General features: G+C 40.5%; 1 protein-coding gene across 9 annotated transcripts in view; it reads right to left on the reverse strand.

The window, feature by feature from the left end:
• The window catches only part of SYNE2 (spectrin repeat containing nuclear envelope protein 2), a 330497-nt gene that overhangs the window by 262131 nt on the left and 48653 nt on the right, over positions 1-19713 (reverse strand). For all 9 annotated transcript variants that reach the window (XR_014312639.1, XM_082734135.1, XM_082734134.1 and 6 more), the window contains exon 2: positions 11243-11372. Coding sequence is in view for 8 of the 9 variants with exons in the window: in XM_082734135.1 (XP_082590261.1) it covers positions 11243-11321 (79 nt within the window). In the remaining variant the exon portion in view is untranslated. The remainder of the gene's footprint in view (positions 1-11242; positions 11373-19713) is intronic.

Here is a 19713-nt window from a genome sequence, read left to right on the forward strand (position 1 = left end):
TGGCTAACCCTGTTAGAGCCACCAACTAATTCTATGAGCCCAATCCACTGGGCATTTCTCATCAATGTGGTTGAATTACCTCCTTTTTTTATTTTGAAGATCTCATTTATTTATTTGAGAGTGAGCCAGCAAGCAAGAGCAAGGGGGGGCGGGCAGAAGGAGAGGGAAAAGCAGACTCGATCCCAGGACCCTGAGATCATGACCTGAACCAAAGGCAGACAACTGAGCCATGCAGGCACCACTCCCTGGTTCTAGAAATATCTTCATCTAGAGGTTTCCATGTCATCACACTAGCCTGGTTTTCCTCCTTTGGCCTTAGCTACTCCTTCTCAGTGTCCCTTGCTTTTCTTCCTCTTCTGCTTGACCTCGAAACAATGAAAGATCCAAATGGTCAGACCACACCATGGTTTTAACTGCAAATATACCAGCCACATACTGATGGCTCCCAAATCTATACCCTTCCCTAGGCCTCTGGATCCTCACATCTGTCTACTTGACATGTCCGTTTGCGTAGCAAATGAGCATCTCATATCTATCAGAGCAAAAACAAACTCTTAATCTCCCCAAAACTTGTCTATCAGTCTTCCTCATAGCAATAAATTACATAATCAACTACTCAATTGCTCAAACCAAAAATTTAGAAGTTATCCTTGATCTCTCTTACTACTCACTCCATACATCTCAACATTCACAAGTATCCTTAAAAAGAAAAAAAAAAAAAGAATCCATGATTCTTTATCCCATCCTTATCACCCTACTACTATCCAAACTACTTTGGTAGTTCACCTGGACAACAAAAGCATCTAAACTGGCTTTACACTTCCCCTCCTATCACTCAGATAAATCCCCTCTCCACCCAGCAGCCAGATATTTTGGAAAATGTAAATCAGATCATGTTACTCCCCTAACTAAACCATCCAGTGGTTTCCCATCCGTACACCTTCCCTTAGAGCTGACGAATCCCAGCCTGATCCAGCTCAGTCTTGCCTTGTTCTCCAAACCATCTCACCAGGCTCCACGAATTCACCAAGTTTGTTTCTTTCATTGAGCTTTTCCTTTAGAACTGCTTCACCCTGAAACACTCTTCCCTTCTTCTTTGCTTGGCAGCTCCTTTGTGTTATAATCATTCCTTAAATGTCTCCTCCTGAAAGAGCTTCACTAACCATTTGATCTAAAGAAAGCAGGAAATCATCAAATAAACCCATTTCTAATCCTCCCCATAGCATTTGCCAGGCATTGATATTTTTCTCATTAATTTATTCATTGTCTCTCTAATAACTGAAATACAAGCACCGTGGGCATATGAAGCTTATTGGAGTTGTTCATCTTAATATTCTCTTAACCCAAAATAGTGCCTGATACAGAGTAGGGTCTCAGGAAACACATGTGGCATGAATGTATCAATGAACACAGTCACCTGGACTCATAAAAACCATGACTGTGTGATGAATTAGTAAGTGTGAATCCACCTATCCTTTTGAAACCTTTTGTTTCCAAGAAATCAAACCATGCTAGAAGTTCTACCACATAAACATTCAGACTGAGGCAGACCGAGACACACTGCTTAACTAGTTCCCACTATTAATAAGCCTACTTCACTGAAGACAGGGCCAACAATCACAATGTTTTGGAAAATCTTAATGTTATTCAAATTTGATAAAGGCCGTTTGTGTTCTGATTTGAGCCAGGTGCCTTTCATCTGACAACATTTAGCTGCTGATGCAAGTGGCAGACCCATTTTAATAAAGACGGAAAAGACCAAGGCATGACCAGTGAGTGCGGCTCCAGCCTGGGGGCAGAGAGCAAGCGTGCGTGGCCATTCTTCCGCCATTTTCTTTCTATGCTCATTCAACACGCATCACCGCACAGGCTGTCAATGACTAGAAGAGATTATTTACCCAGAATCTCATGTCTCTCCTCCAAAAATACACACATTTAGAACCTTAAACAGTTCATTTCTCTGATAAATCCTTCCTATCCTTTTAAGTACTATTTTTAAATGATTCTAAAAATACCTGGTGGTAGTAACCTTCAGTTCTCATACATGTATTGAAAATAATAAATGCAGTTACCTTTTATCAAAAATTCCCTGAATGTTTTAGAAAAACACAGCCATCAGAGAAATTATAATCACCAACGCTGAAATCAGATGGGGGAGGTAATCTCTTGAAGAGCACATTTAGAATAACCTCTAATTTTTAGAGTGTAAAATCACACGCTAGCCCCACCAAATGGTTATAAACTAATCTCTTATATCGACTTCTTTCTTTCCCATTTTCAAGGGGAAATTATTTTGAGTTTTATTTTTCCTAATATACTACTTCAAGCTCTGAATAATTATACTCCCTCCTGAAACACACACATACACAAAAGCTCAGAAAACTCTTGTATCTCCCATGGGGCTAATTAAAAAGGATTCTGATTTCTATAAGGAATGAATGAGATCTTTGTTAACCTACTTTAACAGGACTCTAAATGACCCTGGATTTATCTTGCCCTAGTTTTCAAAATGTAACTGACCCAGAATAAAGTAAGCTTATCCCCACACTCCTCGCAAAAACAAAACCAAAGTTCCCAGAAGCCAAAACTGTATACATACAACCCGAGAAAAAAATGTTCTTCTCTCTTAAAGAGACCATACAGTGCAAATACTGCTGCTTGCAGAGCTATTTTATTCTCCACATAATTGGAACATTTTAAGATTATAAAGCTTTACAGTATCAAGGCAAGTAATCTTCCAAGACAGCAAATGACATCATCAGCTACTATGATATCAGGAACTTTCTGGAAGCTTTTGTGTTGGGACAGTACTCCCTGATAGCCACTGAAGAACCATGATTTGATTAATTTCACTGGGTATAACAATCTCCTAATCCCTAAAAAAGCCCCCAGAGATGATTTGCTTTCACTCCCAATAACTGAGCACTCGGAATGGCTAGGGAAGCAGAAATACTGCCTAAGAGTGCATGCCCTCTCCTTACTCTTCCTTCAACATGCCATCAAAGTTCCAAATTGGGGACCTGGCTGTAAAAGGGTAGAAATTCCACCCAGAAGCCTTTTATTAATCCCATTCTTCTTCCTCTGACTATACACAGTTTCATTCACTTGCCGTCATAAAGTAAACTGAATTTCTCAGGAATACAACAGTAAACCACCAATACACCTGTAAATGCCATAAGTACACATCACTGCCTCATGTCTATAGAGATCCGTGTTGCCATCCTCTCTCACTGGTTTTCCTGGACACTGAACCACTCTTCTAATTCAGGATGTTATGTATTTTTTATATTGGAAATGACCGCTCATTTATTCATTACACAGTTGTCTATTGAAAGCTTAAAATATGTCAGAAACGTCACTGGCAGTAAAGATGAAGGAGCATCCTTCACAGGGCACCTAATACACACTTGGAGGAACTCAGGAAGCTTATTAAAGCAAGCGATGTCCAAGGAGGAAAAGAAACTCAAGCATAAAAAAGCCATCACAAGAGGTTCAGAAGAAGACAACTTACTCCAGGGAAGTTCTTAGGAAAATCCTTGATTTTTACAGTGAGAGGGATAGATAACTCACCTCGCAGATAATATTACCTAGAAAACACGTTCATTTTTCACCTCCCTACACCTGAAATGTGAAAAGATACCTCAGATAGCATATTCAGTCCTATTTTGGTTGAATTTTATGTTGGGTCCAAAATTAGGAGCAAGAAGGACTTCGTTATATAAAGTGATTGACTCTGCATCCCAGCTCATTTTCTGACTTTCACAGGATATCGACAAGCGGAAGCCCAGCTGGGCCACGTGCTTCCTGAAGGTGCTCAATCCGTTCACATCTTTGTCCCCTTAACAACAAGCCTACCGCATGTGGTTGGCGCTCGGTGTTGACTGAGCAACCGAATAAAATTAAAACATTACATTATTGTGCTTATTATCTAGGCCACTGAACATGAATAATGTCTAAGAATATCACACAGATTGAAAGCCTCCCTTAGATGGATACTCAGTAAATAATGAATAAATTTCGACAGAATAATAACCTAACCAACAGCGATCTGCATTTCACTATCAAACCCTACCAAGTAATGTCTATCCAGAAGGCACAGAGCGTTTTTTTTTTTTTTTAAGATTTTATTTATTTATTTGACAGACAGAGATCACAAGCAGGCAGAGAGGCAGGCAGAGAGAGAGAGAGAGGGAAGCAGGCTTCCCGTGGAGCAGAGAGCCTGATGCGGGGCTCGATCCCAGGACCCTGAGATCATGACCCGAGCCGAAGGCAGCAGCCCAAACCACTGAGTCACCCAGGCGCCCCGCGTTTTTTAATCTTTTAAAATATATCATCTGAAGAAAACACTAAATCAAACAGATGAGCATTGTTTGAGATGACACAGGAACTGGGCTGAATGTGGTTTTATACAGGTTCCCGTGGACGGCTAACCATTCCCCAGAATTTTGGCAGAAGAGCATGAAAGTTAAGTCCTCGTGCAGTGGCAAACGTCATCGATACACACTCCTTCTTAGTTCTTTGTCTGATTAATGATAACATTCTGTTTTCAAGGGCTATTTTTCTAAAGCACTGGCCTAGCTCATTGCTGAAAGCAGTCTGCTCTTGTCACATGAATTTCTCAGACCCTTTTCTGGCCACAAAATGATTCTAAAGAAATAACTGAAATCTGAAATCTATAAAGGAAGTGTCCAAAACAGTTCAAGAGCATCATAGCTGCTGTGGATAACAGCACGCGGTGAGTCAGCCTTGTCCGGCAATTTCACTCCTTACTAATTTGACTTTTAAATGGGTCCTCTACCTGTGTCGTGCTTTCTCTCTTTCCATTTCATGAAGTTCTCAAAAGAGATTCCTTGTAAGCCATATATTTTATCTACGACAATTTACTTTTAGCACATCTACAGAAAACAATCCCCTACAGCCTTCTTATTTGATGCTATTAAATACTTAGTGAGAACACACCGAACAGAAAGAGAATTAATAATGTGGACGTGAGGGGTGCCTGGGTGGCTCAGTGGGTTCAAGCCTCTGCTTTTGGCTCAGGTCATGATCCCAGGGTCCTGGGATTGAGCCCTACATTGGGCTCTCTGCTCAGCGGGGAACCTGCTTCCTCCTCTCTCTGCCTGCCTCTGCCTACTTGTGCTCTCAGTCAAATAAATAAATAAAATCTTAAAAAAAAAAAAAATGTGGACATGACAGCCACTACTGCTATCTCCCAAGGCAGCGCAGCTTCTAAACATTGCAGCCCATATTCAGTAGTTCCAGAATCCTGCTGAGTCTTCCATCCTGACGGTTTTCACATCTGTCCCTACTTTCACATTCAGGGCTTACCTCTAATCCAGGCAAGTGTTACCCAACACCCAGACGGTTACAAACCTTCCAGACTGGTTTCCCCAACTCCACTCTCCGGCCTGCTTCAAGTCTTCCCACACTCCCAAGCCAGACTGCTCTCCTAAAGTACAACTTTGACCTCCAACTCTCATTCTCCAGACCTGGCAGCTACCTGCTGCCTAAAGGCAAAAATCCCCAAACCTCTTGGGTTTGAATTTCGCTCCATCAGGGATCTTAATCTAGAAATTTCTACTTTGGTCTCAAATTAAATTGAATGGCAAAGAAAGTCCCGCTCAACTTGAAAACTCTGTGATACTCATCCAACTTTACCCCTTCCTGCTTCCACAATCCTATCTATCTAATACGCTAAGGAATTGTTCCCTCAACACACCCTTCCCCACCTGAAGAGCTCAGCACAGGTGTTTCATACAAAATATGTATTTACTATTTTCTCAGGCTAAAAGGAAAAGAAGCACCTGTTATTTTGCCAGATAACAAAGCCAATGGAAAGATTTAAAGAAATTCTGTAATGGACACTTTGGTAAAGCAACTCATTTTTAAAGCAGCTGTTTATCGTTTTCATAGCCTGAACTTTCATATATTATTTTATTTAAAATGTAGACCATCCATCAATGAAGAAATTGAAAAAATAAACATCACCATCAGCTTAAAAAAATAAAACATGGACCCTCTGTAGTAGTACAAAAGGCACTCAACTAAGATAAATTCCATTTTTACATTAATCTGCTCAAATTCAGCAATGTCATTTCTTTCCCTTCCTAACAATCCAAACATTTCAATGCAATGCTCCTGGAGAGACTGAGAACATAAATATCTCCCTACAATAAGGGCCTTCCAAAATCCCTTCATACCCTCCATAACGACATTTTCTCAAAGATCACACAAATGTTGAACAAAAAGAAACACAAAGTTGCTTGTTTGTTGTCCTGCTCTATGAATCTCAGCAAAGCACTGCCTGATTTCCTGGGCCTGATTCACTGTAGGCCCTGCACACGCGGGAATCTGTTTTCATAGCATATCAATGATGACTCACTACATTTCAATGCAGACATCCTAATTTTTTTCTTGAGTATATTATTCCAAGTCAGGGTATGGCATAGTTGTCTTATCGCAGATATGTTTGGCTAAAGTAAAGTAGACGTTGTAAGTTAAACAGGTCTCTATCTGTCTCTAAAAAAAATGTTCTGAAATTAGAAGGAAAAAAACTTCCTTAGGAACAGTGACCCTGAGCTGCTCATATTACATAAAATCTGTTTTCTCATATTACTCCAAGGATCATTAAGCACATGTGAATTTCATGAACTACAAGTCTGATAACAGAGTGTACAAACCCAAATGCTTTTAAGACTATTGCCAACAGCCTGACATTCAGGAGTAGCTAAGGGACATAATATCGTCTATCAATCTTTTGTCCAAATAGCTAAAAATCCTGCTATGAAACCAAAGTTACCTTTAGAAATATATATTGGTCTCTTCTTCCCTCCTTTCCTCTCTCCTTCTTTTACTCTTCCTTCCTTTCTTTCCTTCTTTCTTCAACTCAGGCTGAATTATAAACCTGCTATTACTAGTACAGAACTTACCCTGAGAAATCTATTCATTTCACAGTTAAGCCATCATCCTATAGTCATGGGAACTTCCTGGTTGACATCCTGAGTGTACCTGGCTCATGGGAGCCCTACTCACCTGGTGTGAATCTGACTACATTCCAGCACTGGCTTTCCACCCCTCCCCCCACAGAGCAATGTATCCAGCACCACATTCCCCTAAATGGGTCATGAAGAAAAATCATTCACATTGGTGGTGAATGTATATCACATTCCCATCGCCACACAGCCCATACTCATCTCTTACTGTAAAGCAGACTGTATTAACGTAATATAATTCAAAACATGCTTATAAGAAACCATTCATTGGGGCGCCTGGGTGGCTCAGTGGGTTAAGCCGCTGCCTTCGGCTCGGGTCATGATCTCAGGGTCCTGGGATCAAGCCCCACATCGGGCTCTCTGCTCAGCAGGGAGCCTGCTTCCCTCTCTCTCTCTCTCTCTGCCTGCCTCTCCATCTACCTGTGATTTCTCTCTGTCAAATAAATAAATAAAATCTTTAAAAAAAAAAAAAAGAAAGAAACCATTCATTTCTCAGTAACTTTCTAATGATTCTGAGCAACCCAAGAGCCTGAGATAATTAATGTTACTTGAAGATGGATGTAAAAGTTTACTATGGATTAACTAGAATAAGATTAAGACTTGGGCAGATTTTCCAAAGAGAGCACTAAGGAAATTCCTTTTTCAAACTGTTCTTTGAAATGTGCCTACATGTGTTGACCTGTGAGGAGGTGTGGTACAGTGGAAAGAAAACTATCCTTCAGGTCAAACCCCAGCTCGCCTGGCTCACTAGCTGTGTGACTCTGGGAGAGTAATCCCACCTTCCCAAGCCACAGCTTCCTTCTCTGGAGCTCCAAGACAAAAAATCTCTGAGGACTGAATGAGATCATGTGCCTAAGAGTGCTGTGTAAGCTAGAGCCTGGGACATAAAAGTCTTGGAGCACACTGCAGTGGGGGAAGAAAACAGGAAATATAATTATAGGGACACCTGGGTGGCTCAATTGGTTAAGTGGCTCCCTTCAGCTCAGGTCAGGATACCAGAGTCCCGGGATCAAGTCCCACATCTGGCTCCTTGATCAGCGGGGAGCATGCTTCTCCTCCTTCCTCTGACTGCTACTCTGCCTGCTTGTGCTTTCTTGCTCTGACAAATAAAATCTTTAAAAATAAATATACATAGAGGGACGCCTGGGTGGCTCAGTCGGTTGAGCTGCTGCCTTCGGCTCAGATCATGATCCCAGCGTCCTGGGATCGAGTCCCGCATCAGGCTCCTCGTCGAGCAGGGAGCCTGCTTCTCTCTCTGCCTCTGCCTGCCACTCTGCCTGCTTGTGCTCTCATTCTCTGACAAATAAATAAATAAGTAAATAAAGATTAAAAAATAAAAATATGTATGATACTATGATATAAACTTATAATACTATATAAGTGCTAAAATAAGTACTTTGGGTGAACAGACGAGACTATGAATCTCAGGCAAAGAGAGAACATCGGGAGGAGGCTGAGTCTGGCTGACTTTGCGATGGATAAGGGATGGATGAGGGACAGGCAAGCTGGAGGTCTTCCTGCAGGAGAAGGCTGTGTGCAGACTGTGGGGGGACAGCCTGAAGAAAAGCACACAGGCAGGGGGAGCGTGGGCCCTTGGGCAGCCATACAGCTAGAACAAAGGGTGCTGATGGGGGCGAGGTGGGAGACAGGGCAGAGAAAAAGGAACACCAGCCTGGGAACCACACCAAAAGTCTAGACTATCCTGCATGGGATGGGAAGCCACTGAAGAGAATTGTCCAAACAAACAAGCAAAACAAACAGTAAGAACCAGACTCTGGTTGACAGTTTTTTCCCCATACACTGAGCAGCTTCTACTCTAGCCATGTGCTCCTAGAGAAGAAACCTTTTGGGGCAAAGGTTTTGACTGTACATATATAAAAAGAACTTACAACGCATTTATTTGACTCCTACTCTGTGCCAGGTACTGAGCGAGGCCCTTGGCAGGCACTAGGCATTCTTTTTCATCTTGAAAACACAGGTGCAACACTGGCATTGTCATCCATCTTTCAAATAGGAGGAAACTGAGACTCAAAACAGATAAAAGTCTTTTGTCCAAGTTCAAAGAACCAGTAAGTGCCAGAGCCAGTGACAGAAATTAGGTTTCCTCGTATGTTTTAGGTCACAGGAGTTATTACTCTCATGCAACCAAAACTTCAGAGAAAATCAAGAACATTAGGGCTTTCTTTCCAGTTAAATGAAAAGTCTTTTAATGTAATTTTAAGTTTCAGTAGAGTTAACATACAGCGTCATAGAAGTTTCAGGTGTACAATAAGGAACCCAGAACTTCCATGCCTCACCCAGGGCTCCTCACCACGAGTGCCCTCCTTAATCCCCAAGCCCTATTTTACCCATTCCCCTCTACCTAGTTAAGTGAAAATTTAATTCCAGTTACTTATGGACATTATACGACACTACAAAAAATGTACTTACTGGAAATTTTAAAAAATTCTTACCTCAAGGACTAACTCAACACGTGTTTCTTAGTCTATACAAATTACATGATATTTATTTCTAAACGCCTGATACATGTAGGTGTAGCCTACTGCAATAGCGCCTGACCCCAAAGTCAAGAATCTAATCATTCCAAACATATTTTTAATTAAAAAGAAAATTATCAGTAAAGAAAGTCATTTTTGGATCTTTGTCATGAATGACTTCAAATACGAGGAACATAGAGGATGGCAACTGTAGTAATACTCTACAGTATATTTGAAAATCTAAGAAGAGCAAATCTAAATCTAAAATCAAATCTTTTTTTGTTTTAAATACTTTATTTATTTGAAAGAGAGAGAATGAGTGGCAGGCAGAGAGAGAGGAGGAAGCAGACTCCCTGCTGAACAGAGAGTCCCATGTGAGGCTCGATCCCAGGACCCTGAGATGATGACCTGAGCCAAAGGCAGAGGCTTAACCAATTGAGCCCCCCAGGCACCCCTAAGATCAAACCTAAAAAGAGCAAATCTAGAAAGTTATCATCATAAGAAAACAAAATCTATAATCACACATGGTAATGGATATTAACCAGACTCGCCGTGACAATCATTTCACAGTATATACAAATATTGAATCATTATGTTATATATCTGAAACTAAACACTAAACTAAACTAATAAGATGTTGTATGTCAATTACACCTCAATGAAAAATAAAGTGAAAAATAAAATAAAAATAAATGACTCCATATCTATGGCTTCTAAGAAACATTCTAAGAATGTTGTACAAAACTACATAATCTTGGGGCACCTGGCTCAGTTGGTTAAGCATCCAACTCTTGATCTCAGCTCAGGTCTTGATCTCAGGGTCTTGGAATGGAGCCCCATGTCAGGCTCTGCACTCAGCATGAGGTCTGCTTGTCCTCATTCCTTTGCTTCTCCCAGGCTCCCTTTGTCTCTCTCTAATAAGTAAATAACAATTTTTGAAAACTGTACATAATCTTACAGATTACTTTAAAATACAGTTTCAGGGCACCTGGGTGGCTCAGTGGGTTGGGGCTTCTGCCTTTGGCTCTGATCATGGTCCCAGGGTCCTGGGATCGAGCCCCACATCGGGCTCTCTGCTCAGCAGGGAGCCTGCTTCCTCCTCTCTCTCTCTGCCTCTGCCTACTTGTGATCTCTGTCTGTCAAATAAATAATTTAAAAACTCTTTAAAAAAAAATACAGTTTCAAAAATATTTTCAAAAGCTTACCATAGCCTTATCTCTTCTATACCAGTTAACTGTACTCAGCTCCAAGATTTGCTTTATCAACAAAGGTGAAAAGTCTAATGAATTTTAAAAGTACTCAACAAATATTGCCAAACTCCACAAGAAGCACTAAAAACAACAACAACAACAACAACAATATAGACAGTGTTGAGTCTCATAAATGCACACGTGATTCACAGGATTGAAAGGCCATACACTTAGGAGCATACAACTATTCTTTTCTTTTTGCACAAAATAAGGATATACATTTAAAAGAGGCTATGCAAAAAGATGCAAAGTAAGTGCAAACAATTCCAAAGAAACCACAGTTAATTGTTTTCACTACAAATAAAATATACATAGGCTCAGAGTAAGAAACTGTGATACCAAATTCTTTCCAGGTATTTTTTACTTTCTTAGGGAGGTGAGGTAGCAATAAAGACATTTATATAAACTGAAAGGGCCTACAATTGGAAAACTACCTAAGAGAGTCAGAAAGCAGTAGAAGGAAAGATGAGGGTAAGGTTTCCACAGTTACTACAGGTGTTACCCACCCCCCAATCTTAATTACCTTGCAGTGAAAAATGGCGATCATCGATGTCCAAGGAAACCTGTTCATCCTCGGTGGGAGGCGCAGGACTAGATGCCATCCTTTGACTCCAAGGGGATTATATCATGTCCATCTCAGTTAAAGAAGTGAACTAAAAGCAAAAGTGATAAGTGCTCATTAGTGACTCTGCAACTCTGTATTTCTAGTAAACACACACTGCCAGAGACCAACAGCAAACGAAAACTGCCCTTCGAAAGAAGCAGTTTTCTATGAGTGTTTCCGTAGTTCATGAGGAACAAAGTGACTACGCCTTCTTTTTTGAATCCTAATCAAGATTTTGCCCTGTGACCTATCCAAGTTGTTGGCATGACTCCCAATGAGAGGTCACTGTGGATCCTACACGGGTGGGGGAAAAGGAAAACCACCCAATGAGATTCCATAACTTGCTCAGAGGAAGTCAAGTTGACACAAATTGACGTCTTAGGCCTTTGTATTTTATTGTTCACGGCAACCTGTAAGGATTTTCTTTATAACTTTTTATTTCACTTAGTTCCTTTCTGCTCCATGAATGTTGCCATTCACTGGAAACAATACTAGCCTGCATAGCTTGCAAAGTGAAACTTAAAAAAAAAAAAAAAAAAAAAAGTGTATCAAAAAGAATGTCTTGAGGAGATTATCTATTATATTGAATTATTTTCCCAAGCACTTGCTTTTCCACACACTTCTCTCTCAACCCCCACTTTGACTCTTGAAGAATCTTCCCAGTAAGAGTTAATTCTTGCTGTGCGACTCTACCACTTCATGTGTTTGTATGCCATTGTTAGTATCCTGAGGGCTGAAAATTTTGACTTTTCCCACACAGACAATGGCTTTTTCTATCAAAACAAATCCAACCAAATAAATAAAAATATAAAAACATATTAGGGAATGAATAGAAGAATGGATAAATGTACAGATACTCGATCAAACAAGTATAGCAAAACATTAGTGGTAGAATCTGTGTGTTCCATATACTATGGGTGTTCACTATAAAAGCCTTTACCTTTCCCATATGTTAGAAATTCTTTATAATAAGGTATTTGGAGGGATACAACTAAAAATAAATAAACCGTAGGTCAACAGCTAAATACAATCAATCATATCCAACAGACTATTTCAATTCCATCTTCCCCACTCTATTTATCATCCAAAACTCCTTTGTTAGCTCTCCCATGGATCACTGTTGTTAAAGATTTTACTACCAGATAAACTGTTTGTTAATTAATAATTAATTTGTCTTATCCTTGGAATTAAGATGACTCAAGAGCCTGCCTGATCTAACAGTGTCACTGTACTGAGTTGATATGCTTCTAACCAACATGAAAAAGCTGTTCAAGTGAGCCTGTGCAGCCTGATGATTGATAAAGGTACAAACGTTCTCAGCTTTTGATGTATTGAGGACCTCTACTACCCCTTCCAATGCCCAAGGGCTCTTGAATCCAAGTGAAGACAAAGCATTTCTTCATGATGACAGGAGAAAAAGTGAATTCCTGAATGAATGTCCTAAGGGCATCTACTATTCCATGCCACAACTATATTTTTAAAGGAAGGCATAATACCAGTGGTAGCAAATACTTACACAGCACTTACTACACATAAGCACTGCTTCCAGTACCTTGCGTATACGACCTCATCTAACCTTTATAATAACTGTAAGAGTTGAAAAATCAAAACAAAATGTCACATACAGTTGTCTATGGACACACAGCTAACAAATGATGGAATAAGATTTGAATCCAGGTAGTTTTCACTTCAGAGTCTACACATTTAACCAATACATGTTGGTACCTCATAGAGCTAGCTCAAATTGCCATATTTTATTTTATTTTTTTAAACATTTTATTTATTTATTTGACAGAAAGAGATCACAAGTAGGCAGAGAGGCAGGCAGAGAGAGAGGAGGAAGTACGCTCTCCGCGGAGCAGAGAGTCCAATGCGGGGCTTGATCCCAGGACTCTGGGATCATGACCTGAGCTGAAGGCAGAGGCTTTAACCCACTAAGCCACCCAGGCACCCCCTGCCATATTTTATTTACTCTTTTTTTTCATTCATTTATTCAACAAGAGTTTAAACATGTTTAGCTCCTGCTCTCAAGGAATTCAATCTTTTTCTTTTCTTTTCTTTTTTTTGAGAGAGAACATACTTGCAAACAGGCCTGGGCGAGGGGAGTGCTGGGGAGCAGAGGGAGAAAGGATCTTTTTTTTTTTTAAGATTTTATTTATTTATTTTAAAGATTTTTATTTATTTATTTGACAGACAGAGATCACAAGTAGGCAGAGAGGCAGGCAGAGAGAGAGGAGGAAGCAGACTCCCTGATGAGCAGAGAGCCCGATGCGGGGCTCGATCCCAGGACCCTGGGATCATGACCTGAGACGAAGGCAGAGGCTTTAACCCACTGAGTCACCCACGCGCCCCAAGATTTTATTTTTTATTTATTTATTTGACAGACAGAGATCACAAGCAGGCAGAGAGGCAGGCAGAGAGAGAGGAGGAAGCAGACTCCCCTCCGAGCAGAGAGCCAGATGTGGGGCTTGATCCCAGGTCCCTGGGATCAAGACCCGAGCTGAAGGCAGAGGCTCCGACCCACTGAGCCACCCAGGCACCCCAGAGAGAGAGAATCTTAAGCAGGCTCCATGCTCGGCATAGAACCCAATACAGGGCTCTATTCCCATAATCCTGAGATCATGACCCGAGTTGAAATCAAGTCTCAGTCAGCCAACCAAGCCACCAGGTGCCCCAAGGAATTCAATTTTCTGAGAATGACAAAGGAACACATAGTGAATGAAGAAATCCTCTAGAAATGGATGCCGAAGGTGCTGTGCAAGCAAAGAAGGCACATCCCAAGCTGTGCAAGCTGGAGAGAGACTGACTGTCAGGAGTGTACCTATTATAAAACATTATTTCACTCTGAATGATCCCATTAGCATTATTCAAACAATATCTTGAATTTAATAAGAATGTCTTTGAGAATCACTTATTGCCATTTACTATTAATCAAATATAAGGTATTAAACGTAGAGGGAAGACTTTAAAATAAAAACAGAACAAGAGAGAACAAATTGATAACCCGAGAATCAACTGTTCCCACATTAGACTGGTGAGATTTGCCACATTGTGCATTAAAGTTGAAGAAAAAGAACGTATGAGCGAAAAGAAGTGTAGACCTTAAAATAAATAGAGTTGACCCCAAACATGGGTTTGAACTGTGCAGGTCCACTTGTACAAAGATATTTTATAGTACTGAAATACATTTTTCTCTTCTTTATGATTTCCTTCACATTTCCTTTTCTCTAGCTCAGTTGATTATAATACTATATATAATACATATAACATACAAAATATGTTTTAATCAACTGTTATCAGTAAGGCTCCACAAAAGGCTATTAGTTAAGTCTAGGGAGAGTCAAAAGTTTTACATGGATTTTTATAACTGTGTGTGTGGTGAGGGAGAAGGGTCAGCGCCTCTCACCACCATGTTGTTCAAGGGTTAACTGTATTTTCCCAAGAGGTTTCTGTTTTTGTTTTTGTTTTTTTAAGATTTTATTTATTTATCTGACAGAGAGAGTGAGAAACACAAGCAGGCACAGCAGCACAGGAGAGGGAGAAGCAGGCTCCCCACTGAGCAGAGAGCCTGATGTGGGGCTCAATCCCAGGACCCCAGGATCATGACCCAAGCTGAAGACAGTCACTTAACAAAGCCACCCAGGCACCCTGAGGTTTCTGTTTTTAACAGGGAAAACTTATTAGCAAAGAAGTCGATAAAATATAATAATTTTTTATGTAGTGAAGAATTTCTAAGAGCTTCTAAAATATGTCCATCAAAAGTAAAACTAAACTAGGACACCTGGGTGGCTCAGCGGTTAAGGGTCTGCCTTTGGCTCATCCCAGGGTCCTGGAATGGAGTCCCACATCTGACTCCTTGCTCAATAGGGAACCTGCTTTTCCCTCTTCTGTGCCCACCCGCCCCCCTCTCTCAGACAGATAAATAAAGAACTTTAAAAAAAAGTAAAATTAAACTTTAGAGGCTGAATCAGTTGGAAGTGTTAGATTATTAACCCAAATACTGTCTTAGTACCATTATTTCTCAAAACATGCTACAGAGGTCACAAGGACCCAACTGAAGACAACTTATGATCATATTTCCAACACAACTGTTTTTGGTGAGAAACAGCCAACCATCTCCAGAGAGGAATTTACTTGCTAATAGAGCCCATGAAAAACTGGAACAAAGTAGAAAAGAAAAGCTTTAAGAGATTTCTCAGGATGTGAATTGAGAAGCTAGAAAGGGTGTGAAAAAGGAACGCAGAAAGAGGAACAAGGGCGTGTCCACGGGGCCATAGGAGTCACGAGGGTCTGGCAACCACACTCCCCAAGGCCAACTCATCTGTGTTCCAACTTCCCCGTGCAGAATGCATTCTTCCCTGTGGAGATAGAATTTGCTCAGCAGAGCCCTTCACAGGGGCTCCTCATAGGTTGACTCTTCCTTTTCACATAAAAGTTACCCATAATTCCATGATAAATCCTGGGATTAGAATTAAAATAATGGACCATCTTCAGGCACATAACCAAAGACTGGGTAAAGTATTAATGTAATGGCATTAAAGATTCAAAAATCAAGTGGAATGGTGTGAACTGTGTTTTTCAAATTCATATAAATTAATAGGCACACTTTTATAAATGGCATAGCTATTTGGAAAGCACTGCAGTTTGCTTCGGCAATATATCTTAATATTCTTCTTGTGTCTCTAAAACCTCAAACACTAGAGAATTTCCATTTTTTAAAAAAATGTTGGCAGGTGCCTGGGTGGCTCAGTCCCTTAAGCTTCTGTCTTCCACTCAGGTCTTGATCCCAGAGTCCCTCAGATCAAGGTCCATGTCAGGCTTCCCACTCAGCACGGAGTCTCCTTCTTTCTCTTTTTCTGCCCCTTCTGGTTCTGTGCCCACACTCTCTCAAATAAATAAATAAAATCTTTAAAAAAAAAAAAGTTGGCATTTACTTCGGATTATTATGACTAGAATTTTTTTCAACTCAAAAGTAAAATTTGAGTAGAGATTATCTCTCATGAACAGAATTATGGATAATTTTTATTTCTTTTCTTTTGCTTTTCTGCATGTATAAAATTTCAAATGGTGAGTGCCCATTTCTAATGCAGTAAGAGAAACATTTTTACTTTTATTTTAATGAAAGGACAACAAAATGGGGAATAAGGTATTATTTAGTTCAGGGCCAGTTTTCCAATTGATTCCCTATGGAACCTGTAGATCTATGTCTTCATAAGGAGGAAATACTTTTTTTTTTTTTTAAGATTTTATTCACTTATTTGACAGACAGAGATCACAAGTAGGCAGAGAGGCAGGCAGAGAGAAGGGGGCGGGGGAAGCAGGCTCCCTGCTGAGCAGAGCGCTGGATGTGGGGCTTGATCCCAGGAGCCTGGGATCACGACCTGAGCAGAAGGCAGAGGCTTTGACCCACTGAGCCACCCAGGGGCCCCACGGAGGAAATACTCTTGACACAACTTAAATATCAGAAAAATTTTTTTGGCATTGACAGAAATTTCTAGAAAATATTCCTAAAAATATTTTTTGTAGCTCAAAAGGTCTCTTACTTTGAGCACTGGAAAACTGTCAGCAGGAGGAAAAGGATCTCTACCTCATCTTCAGAGGCTGATCAGAAGGTATACCACTGCAGCACCCACTGGGTACACTCAGGTAATTCTTTAACAGGGTGATTTAAAGGTCATCATTTTATTCTAGTTCTCTTCAGCACCACATTTTTTATGATCCACCTAGCAATTCCAAAGGAGGTCCCTTTATCAGCTGAGTTATAGAGCTATTCCTAGCAACTGACAGTTATCAGCTTTGATCCACTTACAAACTTCTAGAAGAAAATTGGTGGCCCACATGCAGTGAGTTTCTTTATCTTTTTCCCAGCAACTTTTCCTAATTCTGTTATCTCCTATCCTTTCATCACCACTGAACCAGAAGCTATTGGTACAAATTCCCAGACCAGGGAATTTAATTTTTTAATTAAAGTACAACTGACACACAATGGTACCTTAGTTTCGGCTGTACAACACAGTAATTCCACAAGTCTATACATCATACTGGGCTCATCACAAGGGTAGCTACCGTGCCACTACACAACCTGTAATAACACTGTTGACTATTCCCTCTCTGTTGTATCTTTTATCTGTGAGACTTACTCTTTCCATAACCTGAGGCTTGGATCTCTCGTTGCCCTTTACCCATTTTGTGCATGTCTCCCCCCAAGCAACATCTATCCCCTCATGCAACCATCAGTTTGTTCTCTGTTTCTGCATTTTGTTTAAATTCTACATGAAAGTGAAATCATATAGATTTGTCTTTCTCTGACTTATTTCACCTAGCATCATGCCTTTTAAGTCCACCTGTGTTGTCTCAAATGGCAAGACCTCATTTTTCACAGCTAGGTAATATTCCATCATGTATCTACACCACATCTTTATGCATTCATCTATTGATGGACACCTGGGTAGCTTCCATATCTTAGCTATTATAAATAATGCTGCAATAAACAAGGGTGTATATATTTTTTGAATTAGTGGTTTCAACTTCTTTGGGTAAATACCCAGTAGTGGTATTACTGAATCATACAGTGAGCCTATTTTTAATGTTTTGGGGCAAGTCCAGACTATTTTCCACAGTAGCTGTACCAGTCTGCATTCCCACCAACAGTACATGACTCTTCCCTTCTTTCCACAACTTCACTAAACACTTGTTATTTCTTGTCTTTTCGATTCTAGCCATTTTGACATGTGGGAGATGATATCTCATTGTGGTTTTGATTTGCATTTCCCTGATGAGGGGTGAGATTGAGCATCTTTTCCTGCATCTGTTGGCCACCTAGATGTCTTTGGAAAAATCAGACCTGGTCATTTTTAAGCTCCATGCTGCTATCTCCTTTCAAGCACTTTATTTTTCCTATGACCACCACAAAATGCCAGATCAAGTCTAACTATTCACTCTGCTACAAGTATGTAGCAATTCTCTGGATATAACTGCTACGCTTGTTAGCTCACAACAAAGCAGTGTCCCTCAGCAGCCAGTAGCAACTGGGAGGCTAACCCACCCACTCCAACCCTGATAGCAACATTCTGGCTGAATGTAGCCACTTCCCTAAAAGAGCCTTGTGTTGGCCTTGACCAAGTCCCAAATGCTCTGAACTGCAGTGTCCACTGCTACAGAATGATAGTGTGTGTCTCACAGGGCAGCTGCTGGAATCCAATAAAAAGCACATGAAACTTAAAAACCACAGTAACAACTAACATTTACTGAGTGCTTGCTGTGCTAGATGAGTGACAGTATATAAATGGTATTTACTATCATCTGTGAAAAGAATTTATCAGGATGTGGGGCGCCTGGGTGGCTCAGCCGTTAAGCATCTGCTTTGGCTCAGGTCATGATCCCGGGGTCCTGGGATCGAGCCCCGAATCGGGCTCCCTGCTCAGTGGGAAGCCTATTTCTCCCTCTCCCACTCCCTCTGCTCATGTTCCCTCTCTCACTGTGTCTCTCTCTGGCAAATAAATAAATAAAATCTTAAGGGAAAAAAAAGAATTTATCAGAATTCACCCATTTCTTTTTCTTTTTTTTTTTTTAATTTTACTTATTTATTTGACAGAGATAGCAAGAGAGGAAATACAAGTAGGGCAAGTGGGAGAGGGAGAAGCAGGCTTCCCGTGGAGCAGGGAGCCCGATGTGGGGCTCGATCCCAGGACCCCAGGATCATGACCTGAGCTGAAGGCAAGGGCTTAACCAACTGAGCCACCCAGATGCCGCAGAATTTGCCCATTTCTTAATCAGCAGGAAAAATTAAAACCTCTTCACAATACTAAAATGAAAAGGGGGAAAAAAAGAAAAAAAAACCTTGAAGATGAAAATTTCCCAAACTATGAATGCTGATGTGTTAAATTAGCACAGATCTAGAAAGCTTGCACTCAGGAAGTAATTATTTTTCCTCTCCATCAGTACATTCTAACCTTGAAATTTGGCCCTTCTACCACACACTGAAATTTTCTAAAGATCATAATTCTCCCACTCTCTGTCAAATAAATAAAATCTTTAAAAAACTAATTAATTAAGTAAATAAAATAAAAAGGATCATAATTCCCCCAGTAAAAGCATCTTACCACCAACTCGCCAATCCCCCCAAAGTCCTGGATAGGTCTTTAAGTTGTAAGTACGGACAATGGTTTGTGTTATTTCTTTTCCATGTATATCTCTTCATTCCTTTAGTCATCACCTCTGCCCCTGAACTCATTATTTTGCCCCTAAATTGCTACCAAAGATTCCTGGCTTTCCTGTTAACTCCAGCTGCCCCATCCCCGTCTTTGAGAATCCCTAAGAGGAGTGGAACATGGTGGCAAAAGATACAGCAGACATTGAGGGTGAAATATAGATCTAAAGACAAACAAAAC

Source organism: Mustela nivalis (genome assembly GCF_964662115.1).
Source record: "Mustela nivalis genome assembly, chromosome: 6".
Taxonomy (NCBI): Eukaryota; Metazoa; Chordata; class Mammalia; order Carnivora; family Mustelidae; genus Mustela; species Mustela nivalis.